Source organism: Centropristis striata, chromosome 13 (assembly GCF_030273125.1).
Source record: "Centropristis striata isolate RG_2023a ecotype Rhode Island chromosome 13, C.striata_1.0, whole genome shotgun sequence".
NCBI lineage: Eukaryota > Metazoa > Chordata > Actinopteri > Perciformes > Serranidae > Centropristis > Centropristis striata.
In genome coordinates, this window is record NC_081529.1 from 6,664,112 (window position 1) to 6,686,535 (window position 22,424).

General features: G+C 38.2%; 2 protein-coding genes across 2 annotated transcripts; both read left to right on the forward strand.

Moving 5' to 3' along the window:
* Nucleotides 1–572: 572 nt before the first annotated feature.
* Nucleotides 573–3,366, forward strand: LOC131983551 (3-mercaptopyruvate sulfurtransferase-like). The gene is made up of 2 exons (XM_059348281.1): nt 573–1,432; nt 2,588–3,366. Exons 1-2 carry the CDS (start codon nt 844–846, stop codon nt 2,884–2,886), a joined length of 888 nt encoding a protein of 295 aa, XP_059204264.1. The 5' UTR covers nt 573–843; the 3' UTR covers nt 2,887–3,366.
* A 1,669-nt stretch (nt 3,367–5,035) lies between these two features.
* Nucleotides 5,036–11,667, forward strand: LOC131983959 (SUMO-conjugating enzyme UBC9-like). The gene is made up of 7 exons (XM_059348805.1): nt 5,036–5,343; nt 5,610–5,695; nt 6,479–6,562; nt 7,439–7,511; nt 8,813–8,922; nt 9,177–9,256; nt 10,375–11,667. The coding sequence occupies exons 2-7, from the start codon at nt 5,630–5,632 to the stop codon at nt 10,436–10,438; spliced, it is 477 nt and encodes a 158-aa protein (XP_059204788.1). The 5' UTR covers nt 5,036–5,343; nt 5,610–5,629; the 3' UTR covers nt 10,439–11,667.
* The last annotated feature ends 10,757 nt before the right edge of the window (nt 11,668–22,424 follow it).

Genomic DNA, 22,424 nt, shown 5'->3' on the forward strand with positions numbered 1-22,424 from the left:
CATTGTATTTCTACTTTATTCTCGACATTGTATTTTCGACTTTATTCTCGACATTGTATTTCGACTTTATTCTCAACATTGTATTTCTACTTTATCCTCGACATTGTATTTGTACCTTTTTTTCTCGACATTGTATTTCTACTTTATTCTCGACATTGTATTTCTACTTTATTGACATTGTATTTCTACTTTATTCTCGACATTGTATTTCGACTATTCTCAACATTGTATTTCTACTTTATTCTCGACATTGTATTTCTACTTTATTCATGACATTGTATTTCGACTTTATTCTCAACATTGTATTTCTACTTTATTCTCGACATTGTATTTCGACTTTATTCTCGACATTGTATTTCTACTTTATTCTCGACATTATATTTCTACTTTATTCATGACATTGTATTTCTACTTTATTCTCGACATTGTATTTCTACTTTATTCTCGACATTATATTTCTACTTTATCCTCGACATTGTATTTCGACTTTATTCTCGACATTGTATTTTCACTTTATTCTCGACATTGTATTTCTACTTTATTCATGACATTGTATTTCTACTTTATTCTCAACATTGTATTTCGACTTTATTCTCCTCATTTCGATTTTTTTTCTCGAACTTAATAATGTTTTCTTTTTTTCTCCTACCTGGCACTAATCCTCTTCCGTAGTCCTCATAACAAAAAATGTCATATCATTTCCAGACTACATTTCACAGTAACCCGACCCAGCCCTGCCCACTAGTTTCTCCTCCTGCTGTCCTTTAACAGCTCGACTCAGTCAGCTCAGGACCAGACCAGGTCCCTCTAGCGCCCGGACCTTATATTACCTAACGCCTCGTCATGGCGGCTCAGACCCGTGCTCTCGTGTCAGCTCAGTGGCTCGCTGATGCTGTCAGAAACAACCTCGTCGGTCCCAAACTTCGCATCCTCGACTCGTCATGGTATCTCCCCAAAATGAAGCGGGACCCGAGGGCCGAGTTCGCGCAGCAGCACATACCGGGCGCCTCTTTCTTTGACATAGACGACTGCTGTGACAAGACCTCAGCGCTGGATCACATGCTGCCGACTCCCAGTCACTTCTCCCGGTATGTGGGGGACCTGGGTATCGGCGGTGACACGCACGTAGTGGTGTATGACACCAGCGGCTTCGGCTCGTTCGGCGCGCCCCGGGTCTGGTGGATGTTCCGGCTGTTCGGACACAGCCTGGTGTCGGTGCTGGACGGCGGCATGAAGAACTGGCTGGCGGACGGACACCCTGTGACAGCCGAGTACACCAAGCCGGAGAGTAGAGAGTTTAAGGCGACTTTGAACCAGTCGTGGGTGAAGAGTTATGAAGACGTGCTGGAGAACATCCGGAGCAAGCAGGTCCAGGTGGTGGATGCCCGGTCAGCAGGGAGGTTCAGGGGCACCGAGCCGGAGCCCAGAGAGGGTGAGCAGGAGTTTAAAACTAAAAGTCTCTTTTCTGTGAGCACAGATGATAATTTTGCTTTCCTAGCATTTTTATGATAAAGATCTTGATGTAATGAGTGCACAACTTAGAAAAGCTGCAAAAATATAACTTACAGTCTGCAAGTCTTAGCAATTACTCAAGCAAATTCTAATTGCAAATTTTAAATATAGGTTTTCTGACACCATACAGTCATGGAAAAAAATATTATACCCTTTTCCATGGTTTTCTTGGTAATGATTTTGGTTATCATCAAGAAAACCATGGGAAATGTCTAGATATCAGCTCTTAAATTAAACTCTTATGAGATATTTTTGTTGTCATTATATTTGTCCAAACAAATGTACCTTTAGTTGTACCGGGCATTTAAAATAACAAGAAATTGAAGAAAAAGGGTGGTCTAATATTTTTTCCATGACTGTAGGTGAGGTAATGAACTAATGTGTCATTAGTGTTGCCATTCTATGGCCTTATTATTCCTTAAGAGAATTCCAGATGGTCCCCAGAAAAATAGGAAAGTTATTTTCACTATTTAATTCCACCCATTGTGAGTTAGAGTCATAAGAGTAACTCACAGGTTTCACTTCCTCAACTGTAGTTTACAACAATAGAATTCTGGTCTTGATAATATCTAAAAGTCATCCAAATCTTCAGGTGGAGGTCCCTGAAGCAAAATCTTATCACATGGGGATCAGTGTCCTCGTGTCTATTATTTTATGGGTCCTTGACACAACAAAGGGTTGATTTAAATAACTGATTGTGTCAAAAGTTATTGATGAAGAGTCATTTCATTTATACTTTTATTATCTGTTGTGCAGTTACATCAAGCACAATGCCCCACTTTTAGTTATGAAAAAATTGATTAAAAATATAATTATCACAAGAAAACAGAGGAAATGCATTTTTTAAACCTTTGCCATATGGAGGTACTGTATGTAGTACTCTCTCTAGTGCAATTAGTTTGACCAAAATAAAAAATCTCCAATCATTATAATTTTTCTATGGCTTTCATGTGGCTGAAAGCTCCACAACAAGGCTATAATGTGAACCTTGAGGAGTGTTTTTCTTTCTTTAGTCATGCCAATATTGATCAAAAATGTTCATAATGTTTCTCCCTCCTCCGTCTCTCCCTCACAGACACGCTGCCCGGCCATTTCCCCGGCTCAATCAACATGCCGTTCACTTCCTTCATGGACGCCTCGGGGAAGGAGCTGGGGACTGAGGCTCTGTCCAAACTGTTCAGAGAGGCGGGGGTGGACCTGGAGCAACCACTGTGGGCTACCTGCGGTTCTGGTGTCACAGCGTGTCATGTTGTTCTGGCCGCTCACCTGCTCGGGCACCCTGGGGTGTGTGTTTATGACGGCTCCTGGTCTGAATGGTTTAAAAGGGCATCCCCGGAGCTTATCATCTCTGAGGGAGAAGGGAAGAAGATGTGAAATAATGACTGTTACAAGCACAGAAGTGATGTGGCTTTTATAGTGGAGCAGGTGTGTTTACTGCCTACAAGACTATAAAACAAGCCTGATAGTGTCCTTTTTACTAATACTGATGAGATAGTACGCGCTGTATGTGCACAATGAGCTTGTTTTGAAACCTTATTACTAACTTAATAGTTGCAAGTTTAAGCAGCTGTCAGAAACCTGTAATGAATATCTCCTCTGCTTATGCAAACTGTCTGATTTTCTTGAATAGGAAACACCTAGGAAATACCTCTTTTTTTAGAAAGATTAACAATATATTAGAAATAACATGATGGTTCTGTTATGAACTGTTGTATATCTCAACATGTTAAAAATGTTAGTTATGGGAGTCTATGCACTTTTTTGATAAGAGGAGGTTATGTGAATACATTGATGAAGTCTATTACAAATGTTAAAATAAATATAAAGGGTCTTGTCTCTTATGCTACATGTGTATACAGTGTCATATCTTTTTTCCCTTGAGCCCATGTCATGAGATAGACATGTCTCATGACATGGTGGAAAAACTCCTGTATTCAGTAACCAGAAAAGTAAATATTTAGCTCTTTTTAGAGGGCTAGAGGACAAAGACAGAAGGGCAAAATAGTGTAGGTGGAAGATATATTGATTGACCAAGTCTCCCTCCCAATCCATGAGATTATAGAATACTATTTTCTTTTTTTCAGATAATCTAGATAATTTTGATGAGAAATATTTTGCTATTGTTGTTTTTTTAAACAACTTTATAACATTTTAATTGTTTAAAAGTTATCAAGTTTTAACTCAGTGTTAACCCAGAAAATAAAATAAAAAATGAAGCAGATTAGAGGCCCACAGAAGGACTGCAGCCTTTGCAGGGACTTGATACAAGGCATAAAAAAAGAGAAAAAAATTGGGATGCTGACGCAGAGGAAATCAAAACCAGTTCAATCCGGTTCCTGTGCTTGATTTGAGGTGTCTGGCAATATGCCCGATTTTCAGAACAAAGTTTATGTAATTTAGCTTTTGTAACACCATAGTGGTACAATGTGTGCCTGTACAATGTGCAGTATCCAATTCATGTGTGATCAAAAATGTGTAGTTTGCAGAAAAAATATATATATAAATTGCTGAGGAAGTCAATTTTCAGAGTGGTTTAGACGATTGCAGTAAGAGTTGTGCATTTATTCCAACCTGCATCATCATCTTTTGTGACATGCAATCTGGCATTGAAATGTGATAATCTGGTAATCATTGAAAGTAAAGAGTTATTCTAACCAATGTTTGTGATGTCAGCTGTTGCTATGTTCCACTCGGGCAAACAGACATGAACAAAAGAGCATAACCACTGGGCAGAACAGAACGAACAACTTTTTTGGCTTCGGACTGCAACCACTAATGCACAAGTCAACATATGCAGAGTGTGATGGTAAAAACTGTCAATAAATATCTATTTACATTATAAGGTAAGTACTGCTCACACATTTTTTTTACATTTTGATTCTTATGTTCATGAAAATAGAAACGTAGTAAAACAAAAGCACTGGATAGTGAAGAGGCTGCAGTTTAGTTTTACTGAACAAAATGTGTAAGCATAAAAAAACATGTATTTGCCACAGAGCTTATTTTCTGCAATGATCAAAAATCCAAAAATGCCATAGGTGAATTCTAGACCCCACGGAGATGCTAACCTACAGGTTGGCTTCCAAAAATACGTAATTTCGTTTGACCACACCCATCCTGCACGGTTGTGACTCTATTGTGTTGACAAAATCTGGTAACAAACAGACAAATACACCTTGCAAGGTAGTCGTATTCAGAACAGCTGCTATGGTGGTTCCAGCTACAGTAAGAGTTTTCAGGACCACATTATGCCGTAATAAAACACACATACAGGTTAACATGGCAGAAACAAATCTAGACACATACAGTCACAGCTGATAATCAATTTTTAAAAAAGTTTAAAAAACGGGGAGTGAAAGATGATTCATTTCAGAAGAATGAGTCAAAAGACTGAATCATCTGGAGGCGTGAACTGCCCAGAATGTATGCCACAACAAAGATGGCCGACCGTGTGTGACGCGTGTCTCCCGGCTGTCCCGTAAACTGCCTGAAGGTCCTCACGAAATAAACAAATTGGGGTCCTTTCTTGCGATAGGCTAGCTGTCGAAACGGTGTTACGAGTCACATTGTTTTACACAACTGTGCTAAATTGTAAAAAATAACACCAATATATATCGATTACATTGTTTGGGTAATGGTGATAAAACTGAGGTTACCTTCGGTCAGGTCCTTTACGCCCTAACTGTCCCAGCAGGTTTGTTTTGAGTGTGTTTCTGGGTGTGTTTTCTATCGGCCGCGGTCAACACAGCAGCACCGTCAGCGTTAGCGCAGCAACCAAGCTAACGTTGTCAAACCCACGTAATTCCGATATTTAGCTAAATAAAATAAGAGGTAAGTGCAGCTGAAATGATGCCGAGCATCGTTTATAATCGTCTTGTACACTTTTCCTTTTTTTAGTGGAGTAAAGTTGCTGAATTTACCTTGTAACGTTAATTTCTACCGTCTTGTAAACAAATAACGTAAATCAATGTAGATGGTGTATAGGAAATAGCCAACATGTACTGCAGATTTCAGAAGAAACGATTGGGGCTACGTTCCCAATCTATGGACAATTTTAATTGAATAATTAATATGTTTTGGATTGTTTTTTTCCGCAGGGAGGCGTTAATGAGCAGCAATGTCTGGCATCGCTCTTAGCAGACTGTCACAGGAGCGCAAAGCCTGGAGAAAAGACCACCCGTTTGTAAGCATTAACATATCGGCACCCTGTTCAAATAATCGCCTAACTCATTTTTCAAGTTTTGCAGGAAACACAAAAAAATCACCAAAAGTGTAACATATGACATTTATTGATCATTTCACTCAAAAAGGATGTAACAAAGGATGGCTATTGGCATAGTAATAACACTGTGTGTAAATTATGTAACTTAAGAGAAATAAATGACTTAGGCAATTTTTTGAACATGCCTTTGTGACTTAAGCAAGATATGGTAGCACTTTATTTTGAAGGTGTCTACATAAGAGTGACACAAGCCTGTCAGAAACATGACATGACAAGTTTCATGAGAATTAATGTTACTTCAAAGTGTCATTAATGTTCATGATTATGACACACTCATGTCACTTTTATGTAGACACCTTCAAAATAAAGTGTTACCATATCTTGCTTAAGTCACAAAGGCATGTTCAAAAAATTGCCCAAGTCACATTTTATTTTGACTTAGGCATAATAAATCCACTTAAGTCACACGCTTGACATAGGCCACTATCTTAAAGGGGTAAAATCACATGATCTGATATGTAAGCGATTTTACCATAGGTGGCCGGCGTCATGAGGAGATGATTTAGGAAAAAACAAAAACAATTTTGACAAAAAATGACGTAGGCAATTATTTTAACATTGAGACGATGTTGATCCTTCTTCAATATCAACGTTTTGCCCCTTTCTGAGATATGATTTTATGAAGTTTAGATGACCATTTATTTCACCAGCACTCAGGTCAGTGATGTTTTGTGTCTCTCACAGGGTTTTGTTGCTGTGCCCACTAAGAATCCTGATGGAACCATGAATCTGATGAACTGGGAGTGTGCCATCCCGGGAAAAAAAGGAGTAAGTCAGCTACAGCTGCGTATTAAAATGGACCAGCTATAAAAGACATCTGCAAGTTGAATACACTTGTCCAGGTGCATCTCAATACATTACAATATGATGGAAAAGTCCGTTTCCAGTAGTTCAAGTCAAATAGTCCAAAACCAAGTATTGAGTCATATAGATGGACATACTTTTCAGAGTCCAACATTTCCACATTAAACATACTTTTTAAAATTAGTCTTTTGTAATATTCAAATTTTTTGAGACACTGAATTTTAGGTCTTCATTAAATGTAAGCCATAATCATTAAAATTAGAAGAATTCCTTAAATAAATTAAGACGTGAAATGTTTCATTTTGTCTGTAATGGATCTATATAATGTGTTATTTCACCTTTTTGAATTGAATAACTGACATAAATAAACTTTTCTATGATATTCTAATTTATTGAGATGCACCTGTATGTGCACACTTGCTTGCAGAATCACTATAATTGCAAAAAGATATATTTTTTTTTATAATGGTTGAGGTAATTCTGCATGTTTAACAACTCACAATACAAATAATGATTTAATATCTGTCATGCATTTGTAACAAAGCCACGTTATTGGCCACTTCCTGTTTAGCTGTAACAACTTAAAAATATAACACTCAAATGACCGACACAAGTGGAGAAAGTGTTTCCTTGTTATTTAAGTAAAGTGTGAAGGACGCTTGCAAAACTAAAATGACTTCAAAACAGAGGAAGGCAAAAGACACATTGAGTATTTCATTGCAATCCACCCACATTTTTATGCTTATTCTTCTATAATTACTGTTGTTTTTTCGTGTGCAGTTGTTTAATATAGTTGTTTGTGATTACTAAGCTGTTATTATTTTCTTCATCTTTCATCAGACCCTGTGGGAGGGAGGACTCTATAAACTCAGAATGCTCTTCAAAGATGACTACCCTTCCTCACCACCCAAATGTGAGTACCACGCTACACCTGGGACACAGTTTTATTCTGTGTCGAAGGGTTTGGCCCTTAAATGCAGCTGTCAAAATAAAAGCTGAAGAAATAGGAGTTTTGGCATCAAAATCAGTATACCAGGTTTAGTCTGCAACACAATAAACCCTGAGCAAAAGATGGCAGTTACTTTAAATAAACAGTAAACATTTCTATGTCATGCAAAGTCACTGCATTTGGATGCTGTGAATGTGGAGTGCTATTTAAGAAGAAGTTAAAGATGCTACAAAAAAACTTGTAGGACTGCAAAGATGTTACACATTGAACTCTATTCCAGAATTCCCTGGGTTTATGCTGCTTTCAATTTCAAAAATAAATATATAACGATACAATATATTGTCATTTAACTGCATTTTGTGTCCACAAAATTAAATTCAATCAAGAATTGTTTTGTCAAATAAGAGAAAATTCTCAGTCTATTCATCTCACTTCAGTCTTTTTATTTCTCCACAATGAGAGTCAAACCCACAGACTGACCAACAAAGTATTCAGTCAAACTGAACTGAGCTGATATCAAACATGTATGGACGACAACAACTGCAGCGTTTTATCAAACTTTCCTCAACTTTAAGCTTCACTGCTCTGAATTTCTTTAAATGGAACATTTTTAAAAAATGCCTAACTTTGCAGTGTTATTTCGACAACTTCCCAACACGATGCACATGGTGCCTATGATCTCCTAGTTTCATGTGGTACCAGTAACTCCAGTATATTCTGAAAAGTGAGCCTGTTACGGCCTCCGAAAAAAAGAAACAAAAATCAGAAAATACTGACAACCCGCCGGCCGTCGGTACGCTAAATATCGGTACTTGGCGGACATGAATCGATATAATATTGCTACACAAAATATCGCGATACTATGCTGTATTGATTTTTTTCCCCCACCTGTATGTTCAAGTTTTGTTAAACCTTGTCTATAACACACTGTCTGGTAAAGTTAAATGATGCTAAGGTAGAGTATGATGGTGCAGTGCTACTAATCCATTTTTGAATAAACGCCCTATGACTATAATATTAATGCCTTTATTACTTAAGTGTAGGATATTAAGATCTGTTAAACAAAGACATTATTTGATCAGTGATGTTGGCAGGCAGATATGAGGAAGGACGCACAGTTTTTTTCATGGGAAAAGAACAATATGACAGCACTTTCACAGATCCTCTTTTCTACAGTGACTATATTGTTCTGTGAAAGTGAACTCATCTGTTTTCCCATGTCAGTTTTCTTTCAAGCTTGAAAATGTGTTTTCTTTTCCATTCAGGCAAGTTTGAGCCACCGATATTCCACCCAAATGTCTACCCATCCGGCACTGTTTGTCTGTCCATCCTGGAGGAGGACAAAGACTGGAGGCCCGCCATCACCATCAAACAGGTCTGAACACTCCACACTCCCTCTCCTATGTCATATATTTACTCTATATTTGCTGTCATCAGGCTGTATGTAATACTGGCCATTTGTCTTTTTGAGTAGAGACTTCTAATCACACACTGCAAAGATCAAACGCAACAAATTTGAATTGTTGATCCAGGTCCAATTAAATGCACAGGGAATGGGGTTTCAAATAAATCAATAGACCAGCACACTCACTGCAGTCTGACTGGAGCATTGTTGACTGTGTGTTTTAGATCCTGTTGGGCATCCAGGAGCTGCTGAATGAGCCCAACATCCAAGACCCAGCACAAGCAGAGGCTTACACAATTTACTGGTAAGTACTTTAAAGAGTTACCCACACAGTAACCTACTGAAGTCTTGGTGTCCAGGGTGTAACTCGCCTCTCGCTGAAACTCAGCTGGGATCAGCTCCAGCCCCCTGCGACCCCAGCCAGATAATCAGTAAAGGATAATGGATTAAGAATAACTATTAAAAAAAGTTTGTTGCATGGTAAGATATTGGCTATACAGCCTTTGATCATGGATGTTAGTGCAAGTGAAAAGCAGACAACAGTTTTCAACATGGAAGAACTGATTAATTATCATTTAACAATAGTCAGCCACTGGTCAGATCAAAAGAGTTGAATTGAATTTTCTGCCGATTGACAAATCGATTAATCACTGCAGCTCTACTTGGAAATGGGACCTCTGAATTTGTAACCTTAAACTAAAAATTCCATTATAATCTTAACAACACACAATATATATATATATATATATATATATATGTGTGTGTATATTGTGTATACATTATCCGTATTTTTTTTAAATTATAGGACATATTTGCATTTTTTATGATCATAAAGAAAAACCTAACAGTCCGACATCATGCAGTTTTAAGCGCACAGAGAGAAAAAATCAACAGAGACTGCAACTGTGCGATCGCTTTTTTTAATGTCAACACCTCAATGCCTAAAAATAATAAACAGAGAAAATATGAAACAAGTTCGCCTTTCATCATCCACCCTACCAAACCCCCTTTTTTTTATTTTTATCTCGTTTACTAACGCCACCACAATTAATGTGCTTTTTAAGAAACTTCAGACACTCAGCTGCAGTGACATTTTGTGTTTGTATGCTAGTCGCTAACGGTAGTTAGCTGCAGTTTCAGCTTGTTCAGCACTGCGGCCGACCAATGCATTAGCTGAAGCCGGATAAAGAGGCTTTGCTTGTGAGAGCCAGTCAAGACTATACAATATATAATTAATATGCACGCTCCACCTGCTAGACAGCACTGTGAATTTCTTTGATTATGGTAGATCACCACAGTTTTCTAATCTGTCAGACGGCCTTCAGAATTTCCTGTAATTATTTAAAAAAAATCTGTCAATGACGGAAAATATTCAGTTAACGCAACCTCCATTTAAAATGTCTTTATGTTTTTGTGTCCCAGTCAGAACAGGGTGGACTATGAGAAGCGGGTAAGGGCACAGGCCAAGAAGTTTGCCCCCACATAGAGAGGAGAGCTGGCCTCGATCCGCCTGAGCAGCCTGAACTGATGAGAGGTGACAAACAGGAAGCAGGCAGCCCCTGATGGACCACTCCAATAAGAATCCGTTCTGAGTATTATCATACTATTACACAAGAGAGCCTGTTTTTTCTTTTTTTCCTTTCTTTATGAAACAACAAAAGTTCAATAAGATCGTTATTTTACCTTTTTTCAAGAAATATTTATGCATTTTCGATGCATAGCTGATCATCCTAGACCTTCTGCTATTTGTAACTCTTGTATAATCCATATCTCCAGTTTTATTATGAGTGCTTCTGAAGCCACTCATGCCTCCATTAATTCTGTATGTATCAACAAAGTCGTAGAAATGAGATGTCCAAACCACTCTGTGTGTAGTTCAGTCGGCTTGGGAAGAGGAGGATATTTAGTTTATGCTTAAACTTCCATTTTTTTTTAATAAACCCCATAAGTATTGTAGATAGTGTTTCATGATTGTGGACATAAACTGGGACAAAACAGACAGACGTACAAAGAAAGTCGATCGTCCCTTGTTTCGTTCCCATCACACGTCCCTAACATGGGAGTTCCCTGAAAAGAAAAGAATATGTGTCACATTCAGGTAAAAGACAATCCTGGCACTGATATTTTGGCTGAAGGCTAAACCGTGGCTGTGATGTTGGTGTTTCTCTGTCCATCTCGGAGAAGGAAGCGTTGCAGGAAGGTCAGGGTTTTACTTTCAAACATCTTTTATTGCAGTGGAGCGAAGATAAACTTAGTGTTAGTCAGATTCTTTTTGTGAATCCAACTGGGAGCGAAACTATTTGTCCTTTCCAGTGTTGAACTTCATGCACGGTCGACACCAGTTTGTCATCTGATTCCCACAACTGCTTTACTGTATGAGCTAGAGGAGAATTTGCATTACAAAAAAAAGGAGCAAAAAATGTTGCTGTGTGTGGTCATTTTGGCGCTTGATCGGTTAGAAATAGAATCACTTTCGGTTATTTTTTCCCACAATGCTCACAAAATGAATACAAATCTGTATAAATAAAAAAAAATTAAAAAGCTATTAAATCTTAAAGCAAACCGAAGCTGAAGGATCCTCATTGGAATGGCCTCTCAACCAGCAAGAAGACAGATGAAAGTGCACTTGAGAGTAAGCGAAGGCCTGAGATTTTTTTGCCTCTAAATATATGAGTGCATGTACATAATATAAATAAGGAAAAATTGTGGAAGTTATGTTTTATATTGTTTTAGCCAGTTGACATTTGTGTGTGGTATTATAACAAAGAACACATTAAATGGCATAAAATTGTGAAATAAAGTTGAATAAAAGGAAAAAAAAAAACTTTTCCCCCTGTGAATTACTTTTTAAGTCATATTTTTTCTTTATATTTCAACATTAAATTATTTTATTTTTGCTCTTTATATTTCTCCATTTGTATATACTTATATATTTTTTATTTTATGTTATTTCTCCATTTATTCAGTTTCATTTAGTTATTCTTTTGTATCTAAATATTTTCATATCTATTTACTTTTGTTTGTCTTTATTTTCTTTCTTAGTTTTTAATTGACCCATTCATTATTTTATTTATATTTTCACATTTTTTATTTACTTATTAATTTTGTTTCTCATTATAGTTTCACATTTTTATTTCATTTCTTTGATATTTTCACTTTTTATTTACTTATTTATTCTTCTGTATTTCCAGATTTTTTTACTGATTTATTCTTTCATCTTTATATTTGTACATTTTCAATTTACTTATTTATCCCTCTGTATATTTATACATTCATTATCTTATTGTTTTACAGCTTTATACTTTTTTTTATGGCACTATGACTCCATATTAACAGAGTTTTAATGGGAAATCCAGTGTCTGAGAACATCATCTTTCACGTTTCCATGATTTCTGCTCTGGCCAGTTTGAGCCATTAAATAGCAAACAATACAACAGTGCAAAATATGTGCGTGTGCACTACATATTTTTTGTACAAACTGATTATTCCTCTTAAAATGTCACAGTTTTTGGTCGTCTTTTTTTCCTTCTCGTCCAGTGGTGAAACCTGATGTAATGTTCTCGGGTGTCTTGCTTGACATTCTTAAGAAATTTAACACCTTTTGTTTTTGGCTCACCTCTCGTGCGGTTTACCGGCTCACTATGACCTCGATTGGCCAAAAAGACACAGAACCAGCAAAGACACGGGTGAGGAGATTGTTTTTTTGGTTTTCTTGACTGCTGCTGTGTGTTACCAGTGTGTTGTTGTTGGTTATGATTTCCTGAACATGCTGTTCTGTAGGTGAGGGCAGTACAAAGCCCTCAGGTGCCGTCCCTGTCGCTGCCTCACTATGTTGATCCTGGATCAGCCTTTTCATACCACCACAGCTATCACAGCTTGGGCCACTGTCTTCGCACCAACATATTTCCAGGTCTGTACTTCACAGTCCAGTCTGTTTTTCATATGTTTCACTCTAAAAAAAATCCACAAATTATCATGGGTGTGAGTGGGTGCACAGTACATCTTCAGCTGGGAAGTACAGAAATTATCAAATATATTGTTAATGTGTTATTAGGTTAACATGACATACATGTAGTGGACACATGGACAACACTGATGGTAAATCAAGGGGATTCCGAGTAGTTGAAACACAATCTGTCTCATCCTGCTTAATTATTAAGCTGTGAATGTTGCCGTGTGACAGCTGACTTACTCTCACTCACTCTGTATGCCAGGTGTTATAAGTTGTTTGGCTTAATCAAGAAATATACAGGATCACCTTTTGAAAGAAGATATTACACATTTAGTTAAATTAGTGTTAAATAACAAAAAAACAGATTCTCGATTCAATAAACTCAAGTTTTGTTGCTATAGACTTACCTGGCCTGGTATGACCACTAGCTTATGGTGGCTAACGTTAGCAAGCTTTAGGTAGACACTGCTCATAGTCTAGTGACTAGGGTGACCATATTTTGATTTCCAAAAAAGAGGACAATTGGCACGGCCTCGAGACACAAATTCAGACAGGCTTCTTGGAGGTTGATGAACATGCGTTATTATGCTTCAATGGTGCAAAATTAAATTCTGTAATAAAATAAAATGAAATCTGTAAAAACTTGTAACAAAATAATAGCTCTCGTAGACTCTTTTCAAATAAATGAATAAATAATATGAAATAATGTTCTAAATATGAACTCTTCTGTCTAAATGAAAATCTAGCTTCAACAATATATCTCGTAATAACTGCAATAAGATACATAATAGAAGAGTCTCACAAAGATACTAACTTAACAAACAAAAAGGATCTATACTTTTCATCTTTAGTTCTCTTTGAGCTTTGAGATCTCCAGCACCTTTATTAGACACTGAGACATATGTGCCAGCATTGCACACGGTGCACTCCGCCTCCCACCTGTCCCGACCGGGACGGTACGTTGGAAATTTTTTTTGCAGTTCATCTGTGAAGCTGCACTTACGCTTTGGCATTTCCCGTGTAATGCTGCTCCGCTGTTCGATCTGCCCTCTGTCTCTGCTCTCTGTCTCTGTGTGTGTGTGCGCGCGGCGCTGACCCGCCCACAAGGCAGCCTCTTGGTAATTACGTCTCGCAAAATTGTGTGCAAAGCGCCGGTCAATTTACGTGCACGTGTACTGGTCCTATGAAAAACATTGAACACCGGACATTTTCGTGAATTTATAAAGCCCGGCCGGACGCCCCGGACAGGACGTAAAAAGTGGACATGTCCGGGCAAAAGAGGATGCTTGGTCACCCTACTAGTGACTGACTCTACTTGTGCTGCTGTTAGGCTTAAATATAGCATTTACCATTACCACATAACTGCTGGATAATGTCCATCTGTCTGTCAGTTGGTCCGTACAAACACTCGTTGGAACAAACGTATCAACTTTTCTTCTAGTGCAGGCGTCGGCAACCTTTACTAGCAGAAGAGCCACTGTTGGCCAAAAAAAGAGAAACATTTTCGGAATCGAGCCGCAAATCTAATTTTGAATGAAAATAAAGTAGCCTACTAAGTTTAAATTAGTCTACCAACATGACTAATTGGTCAAGATCAGCATTTTTTAATATGATTTTGGAGTTTGGAATCGAAAGCTAGCCTAGCTAGGGAAACACAAAACTAGACTTAAAGTTGGCAAAATGTATAGGCTAAGGCTAAAAGATTTTTGTGAGCTATGATGCACATTTTGGTTGACTAATATGTTTTTAAAAAATGCTTTATTGCCGTATATAAGCTTCACATTTTTACAAGTGAAGAATATTGCTTTTGGCCTACACCAAGCCGCAGGTTGCCTACCCCTGTTCTAGTGCTATCATCCTGTCAAATTATCAATTAACAAAATACTCTTTATGACCGGCAAAACATTACGATAAGATGCTGCTAATAAGCAGTCAAACACCGACATTGTGAACATTATACTTGCTAAACATTAGCATGTTAGCTTTTACATATTCAGCATGCTAGCACTTAAAGTATTGGTTTGTTTGGGGGGGTTTTCACACATTTTCTTCACTTTCCCATTTGTAATTCAGCACACTGAACCCTCTGTCTCCAGGCGCTCCTTTAACATGGACGTCCCTCACCAGGGACTCATACATCAAACACCCTCTGACTCCCTGGCCTATGGACCCCCATCTCTGGTATGGACACAAGACAGACGACATGGGTAAGTATACTCCGTCTCCTCTTCTTTCTCAGTCTCTCTCTATTTATCAATATCGTTCTTTTTTTTTTTTTGTTCAGATATGCTTTGTTATATCATTCTCTGTTCATATCGTGTTTCTGTGTCTGCTCTTTAGTCCAGTGGACAGAGAGAAACATCATGAACCATAAGCTCGACAAGATGCTGACGAAAATGAAAACAAAGGTCAGTGCAAAATGAGGTTCCTACCTTAAGACCACAAAACACACCACGCCCCGGTGATTCACACTTTGTTGCTTTGGAAACTTTAATAAAGTGTCATCTGCAACTATACATGTTGTTAGCTTGTTGCTTTACAGTAAACTAACCAGGGTTATATAAGAGATGATATACCACTGAACAGATATTGGTTAGACAAAAGATATCTGTGATATCCCTTTGGTTTTGGATGAAACAAACTAATAATTTATGTGCTATCGTGCAGAAGTAGCAATAATTTGTGTGTACATTTATTTAAATACACTTTAAAATCTTTTATGTATTTTTTTTTCATAAACTTCCCTTTTCTTATTCTACTTCAAGGTGGGATATTCATTAGTTTTGTCTAAAATTTAGGACACATAAAACACACAGAAGTCTAAAACTAAAACCGCTGAATACTAGCGGCAGCTCTCTGTGTGATGTGTAAAGGCAGCAGCATGGAGGTGGTTTCAACAAAAACCACTGAAACTACCTTTTTGTTACAACCTGCTGACTTTCCTACCAGCCATAACCTATACGATGCATATCTGTCGAATGCATCTTATCTGCTCTTTACTACACTGAGAAAGACTGTTTGAAGTTGCGTACTGTGATGCGTCAACGCACAACAAATTGACAAATCAGTCAGCACTGATCTAGACACTCCTGACTTATTGCTCAAACTCATGTTACTGACATAAATGTTAGGTGTAGTAAATTCAGTCAGTCAGTAAGTCTTATATCATTCTAGATGTCCTTTAGAATTACATGTTATGTTCTTAATTTGCTTCATCCAAGCAGACACTTCTCACTCAGCGGCGTGTCCAGAGCCTAACAGCCCTGCAGAGAGGGGTCACAGGCAGATGCGACGCAGAGTCATGTGTGGGGTTTGCATGTTATACAATAAGTCAGGGATGTTTTTGTACTGCCAGATCTTTGTTGTCCCCATAATGGAGATATCTTGTGCCTGTTTGGTAATCACAGTTTCATGTCCAGCTGGGCATTGAAGAGAAAGACGTAAAGGATGAAAGGTTTATGCTGGGCAGCTCTTAACCAAGGGTTGATCCTGTCTTGCTAGAACCACTTTACTTTCCTCTTGCATCACCTCCACTGAGCAAGTAACCTGTGCTGGGATGCTGCTAAACTCTCTGGGGACCTGTCCATTGCTTCAGTCTCTTAAATGCAAAAAAAAAAAAAAAAAAAAAAACTTAGTTCATGTGTAGATCTCAATTTTCGTTTTAGTTTCAGATCCAAAGCTAAACTGTTGCTTCTAACTGATGTGGCTGCTGCTAAAGATATAGCTATGTCTAATTCTTCATCCTCACTGAGGGCATACAGGATGCTCTAGTGACTCACTAAGTGGTATTACAAGACAGTCACAGGACAGGGCTAGCTAGTTAGCATGCTAATTTTAGTAGCTATCTCTGCAACGCAATAGATGTCTGACGTAATGTCAAAGTTCTTGCTTCTTCAAGTTCTGTTGAAAATGTTCAATTTTGAATGCTTCAAAGTAAACCTTTAATATTAATAAACCAAAATGTTAACTATTTAACTAACTTTAACTAACTATTAGCATCTCCATTGGGTTTATGATTCTCCTATGGGATTTTTGCATTGGATTTTGTATAATTGCAGAAAGTAAACTCTGTGGCAAACACAAATTATGCTATAGGGCACATAACTTCATCACATAACTAACGTTATGCTTCAGAAGGTTTTGACAAGCTAGCAAACTTGTCAGCCTTATAAATAATTTATTAACCTAATCTACAATCTATAATAGTTAGCAAGAGCACTGAAAAACATGATAAGAGGCTGTAAGGCGGACTAGTGAGAGAGTTCCTGTCCGTGTTCGGTGTGATGATGTTTAATCTCCCCGACAAACACTGTATTCTCATTTAGCCACAACAACATTTAGCCAAAACTTCAAAATTCACAAGTGGGTTTGTGTATTTTACATTTTTTATGTTGTACAACAAAAACGTGAACATCTCTTCAGCTTGTATTACCCACAGACCTTATTTCAGGCATCTAACCAAATGTGACGCCCTATAATTATACATTTTTATCCATTATATGGTTTAAAATTGTAATTTCTCCAACTATTGGTGTATGACTCTGTTAGGGTTCGTTGTTGTTTTTTGCAAAACAGATGAGAGGAGAGTTATATCCTTTTGACTATTTATTTAAGACAATAATGAAAGAGTGAGTGATGTACATGGACTTTCTCTGTTCAGAAATCACAGGCTGCTAAGCAGTTAGCTGTAACCACCTCCCAGAAAAGGATACCTAACTTACTTTTACACAGAGTTTCATAATGTGAATGTGCGACTATCTGATTGGTCAAAAACTGTTGGGGCAGCACCATGGTTTTGACTCGGCCCGCCCATTTCGTTGGCACACAGGCAAATCCTAGCCTCTTGGTGCTTCAGCTTCCGGACACCGCCCTGTGGAAGAAAAAAGCTAACAGCACACTTTTGTATCTTGTCTAGTGTTCGTCAGTGCCTATCTCCACCTCGGCCCATGACCTTGAATTGTTGCACCAACAGTGCTTCAGTGTTTCATCTGCCCTATATGTGGTTATGTGCAAAGCGTTATCAGTTTATCCTTTCTGTTGATACTCCTTATTTCTGTGTGATGTGCCTGGCTCATAAAATGTGTGTTCCATTCCCAGCCAGATACACTTCTAAGCAGCATTTTACTAAAGGTCATAATGCAGACCATTGCTAATTTTATTAATCTCTAACAACTCCCATCAGACGCAACTAATGTTTCATGCTAATTACCAAATTGTTGGCATGCTAACATGCTAAAATTTAATGGTCAGCATGGTCAACATTATGCCTGATATACACCTGCAAGTTAGCATTGACACATTGAGCATGTTGGCATGCTAACAATAGCATGTACCTCAAAGAGCAACTCGGCAACCACAAGTACAGCCTCACAGGATATTGAGTCAACTCTGGCCTCTTCTTACAGGAACTGTACAAACTTAAGCATTTGACTTCTCCACTATGTTGAGTCAGTCAACAGTGTTAAATAGAGAAATAAGTTGTACTGTTTTTTAAAAAAAGCATTATATTAACTGATACCTCTGGGTTTTGTTTGTTTGTTTGGTTGTTTTTTTTTTTACATATAAACTTACAGGTTTGTCAGAATGAGAGTGCCCTTCCCTTGTTATTGTTTTCTCACCTTCTCACCCCCCACCCCCACCCTCCCTGTCTTTGTGGTCTCCTGGTTTGAGACCGTTGTCATGTTGCCTTCCGAGCACAAACATCACTATGGTCTGCTCAGCTCAGCAGCTTCCCGCCTCAGGCACGGCGGACTTTGACCTTTCAGCAAGAGATGCACACTCTTCTTCCTCTTGCACCCTTCAGCCCTCCTCTGCCCTGATGTCTGCTGTTACTAGCTGATGCTGACACCTAAGTCAGTGCAGCAACTAGAACTGCTCACCCTCTGGCCCACTGCCGGCCTGAAAAAACCCACTTAGATAGACACCCCAACCAGGCAACTGCTGACTGCTGATTTCAAACGTGTGTTGCAACAGTTGTTTTTGTATGCGTGAATGCTTTGTGGTTCGTAAGCCTATGTATAGTGTTTCTGAGTGTTGCACAATGGCCCTTCATTGAACTTTACGTCTGAGATGAACACTTGTAGATACTAAAAGATTGATTTTACAGGTTGTGTTCACAGTGCCATACTAACTGCGCGCACATTTCGGCATTTTCACTATAAAGGTTTGAATAAAACTGGAGGAAATGTTTGTCAGTTTCGCCATCCTTATGTCTTCCAACTCCATCTGCAACAAACATGTCTCAGTTTTCATTCTTTAGTTTGACTGACATTAATTTGCATATTTTTTTTAAATCAAAATCTCCAAGCAGCATCCATGAATGGTATGATGCATTCACATGCTCCTCAGATGGGGACATAAACTGAGTTGGGAGGTCGATCTCCCGACTTCTGTGTGTTCATGAGTTTTAAGTCGTAATGTGTAAAACAACATGGGCGCTACAAAGATGAGTTGAATTTTATTGCTCAGTGTTAAAAGAACATGTTGATAGATTTTACCTGCTAAAATATTGTTTTACTTTACTTATTAGGGATAATAAATAACTTTTCTAAGTCACTCTGGTGACAGCAACAAATGGTTATAACGTTATATATTACAAATTACAGGTGAGCAAAAAATTACATGAAAAATAAAAAAGTTTCTTACAAATAACCACAGATTTATTTTTATTTGCCATGTTTCTCCAAAATATGATGTCAACTCGTAAAGTTTAGTTGTGGTTCCAGCTTTATGGGCATTCTCATGAATTTTCCCAGTCGAGAACAAATTTTTTTGATGTTTCTGCCACATGAATGCAAGGTTATATCATATATTTTTGCACCACAGAAGCCCTGGAATGATGAAGAAACATGTTGATAATTAGGGACTGTGTGAAAATGACTGGGGTGGGTAAGGGTCTGATTTGGGGTTTTGACTTTTTGAAAAAGTTTTGGACCCTCCCCTTGACTTGGAAAAAAAAAAGTATAGTAAATAACTAATCAGATAGTACCCTGTACCCTAGAACCCTGCACATCCTTGTAAGAGAGCTTATTTTTTTGAGACATTAAGAGCGACAAATACAACAAGCATAAAAACCACTAATTTATTAACTCGACCCTGATTTCCAGCTGAATGTTTTTATGGAACAATATTTTTTACATAGCCCATTAGAGTAAGAAATCAAGGTGTGCTTTTTGTGTAACTATAACTGCAGTCTTATTTACAGCAACTTGAGCTAGTCAATACTATTCAATTAAATTCATTTTTATTTATGTAGCCCAGAACCACAAATCAAAGATTTGCCTCAAAAGGCTTTACTGACTATTCAGAGTACGACACCCTCTGTCCTTTGACCCTAAAGGGTCAAATATATTAAAAGATTTTTTTTTGCATTTCCATGCCATGCATTTTTGATAGTGATACAGAAAGGGACAGCAAAGGGACCTCGGGTCGGAATCGAACCTGGGTGGGTCAGTGTTAGTGGTATGTACTCTACCACTGAGCCACCAGGACTCCCAATATAAAATATCATTCATTCCTTCATTATCCTTAACCGCTTATCCACACTCAGGTCGCGGGGGGCTGGAGCCAATCCCAGCTGACATTGGGCAATCATGCTCTCATTCACACCTACGGGCAATTTAGAGTCACCAATTAAACCTAAGTGCATGTTTTTGGACAGTGGAAGGAAGCCTGACATGGGGAGAACATGCAAATATGCAAACTCCACACAGAAGAGCTGCAGGCTGGAGTCGACCCGGCGACCCTCTTGCTGTGAGGCAAGAGTCCTATATATATATTGTTAAAATAATTGATTATTTTCTATATTGGTAAATGGTTTTATGCTTTATTTCTGCTTCTCTGTCTCTGTTCTCTGTGAGTGACGCAGGTCACTATCAAAGGTCAAACCTTGACTGTAATAAATATCTCTCTGCATTTATATTAAGTCAGACAATATGATTTGATACAATGATTATGTTTGTGTGTTAATTTTGGTTTAGAAACTTTGACTACATATATTTTATTTTATTGTCTGGTTCATATTTTTTAGACTTTTACAATCTATGTGACACAGTGAGAAACCTTTGACTCTGTAGACATAATATCTTTGTGAGACAATAACAAAACAGAATTTTTTTGTTGAATGTCCTGGAGAGGCCAGGATGGCCTTGTCCGGGGCAGCAAGATCGTATGCCCAGCTGGCATTGACGTGCCGTTGTATTAATTAAAACTGGCGAATCAGCGATCAAGAGGGCGGGACTTCCTGGAGGAAATCGACCAGCATGTTTTGTAAACAATTGTAAGGTTATTTTAATGGGTTCCAGGGACAGAGTCGTGGTTCAGACTTCACGAACTGAAACACGTCTGTTTGTATTCAGGGACATGAGTTAATTTTGAACCCGGAGATCTCTGTAAAGTGCACATTTTTTGACGTATTGTAATAAAACTTTTGTTAAACTGAGAAACTTGGGCGTCTCCAACTCTTCATTTCCCATCAACGAATGCGCAGAAAAATGGTGAGGTTTTTTCTGTTGGTGACAGATTTTTTCTGTCGGTGACAGATTATCAATTTTCAAGGTTTCCTCATGCAATTTTTCTAACAATATATATATATATATATATATATATATACATATATATATATATATATATACACACACACACACATATATATATATATATATATACATACATACATACACACACACACACACATATATATATGCACATATATAATTAAATGGAAATGAAAGACTCTCTCCTGCCCTCTGGAAAAAAACAGACATAACCTCCTAGCTGTCAAAAAGAGAAAAAACCCATAACCCTAATAATTTTTACACAGTCCCTGATATATTAATCCCCTCTCATTGGCAGGTGTTTTACATTTACAACAGGAGGTTGATTAACAGATAGCGATCGACGAACAAACTTAAAATCAGAGGAAATCTTTTGAGGCCTGTGGCTACAGAAATGAAATGTTCTGTGACCTTTGAGTGAAGAGCAGGCTGCTGCTTTCCTCTCTCCCCTTCTCTGTACAGAAGCAGTTGTAGTACATGAATGTGTCTGCAGCGGTTGTGGCTGTAACAGCAGCGGTTTTGGCGCTCTACAGCTTTTTCTGTTTGTGTGTTTGTATCTTAAATAACCCCATGGTTCTAAATGTAGTAGCTTTAGCCACTTTAATCCTCCGAACCTTCAGTTTAACTTTGAGTTTCATTGACATAAACCACTTCATAGGACAACGCGCGAGTTCCCCTTTATACAACCCACTTTACATTGTGATTGAAACAGGATGTGGTGTGCTTTTGTATTTCTTGTTTTCAGTGAAATTAGTATCTTAACGGCGTCCAGGTAGCTGCTGCTGCTGCAGCTGATGATGAACAGGAGGAGGAGGTGCTCTGCTCTACAGTCCCCCCCCCTTATCCACACCCCTCCTCCTCCTCCTCCTCCTCCTCCTCCCCCACCCACACCCGTCCTCCTCTCACACCATCACACACACAGCTTCACGGGGCTTCCTGTCAGCCCCAGACACAGGCTGTGGTTA

What these genes read in the sequence shown, in the direction of transcription:
- LOC131983551 (XM_059348281.1), top strand. Translation starts at nt 844, where the DNA reads ATGGCGGCTCAGACCCGTGCTCTCGTGTCAGCTCAGTGGCTCGCTGAT. An exon ending in CGAGCCGGAGCCCAGAGAGG is followed by an intron (nt 1,433 to 2,587) that starts GTGAGCAGGAGT and finishes TCTCCCTCACAG; the next exon opens with ACACGCTGCCCGGCCATTTC.
- LOC131983959 (XM_059348805.1), top strand. Translation starts at nt 5,630, where the DNA reads ATGTCTGGCATCGCTCTTAGCAGACTGTCACAGGAGCGCAAAGCCTGG. An exon ending in GGAGAAAAGACCACCCGTTT is followed by an intron (nt 5,696 to 6,478) that starts GTAAGCATTAAC and finishes TGTCTCTCACAG; the next exon opens with GGTTTTGTTGCTGTGCCCAC. An exon ending in CCCTTCCTCACCACCCAAAT is followed by an intron (nt 7,512 to 8,812) that starts GTGAGTACCACG and finishes TTTTCCATTCAG; the next exon opens with GCAAGTTTGAGCCACCGATA.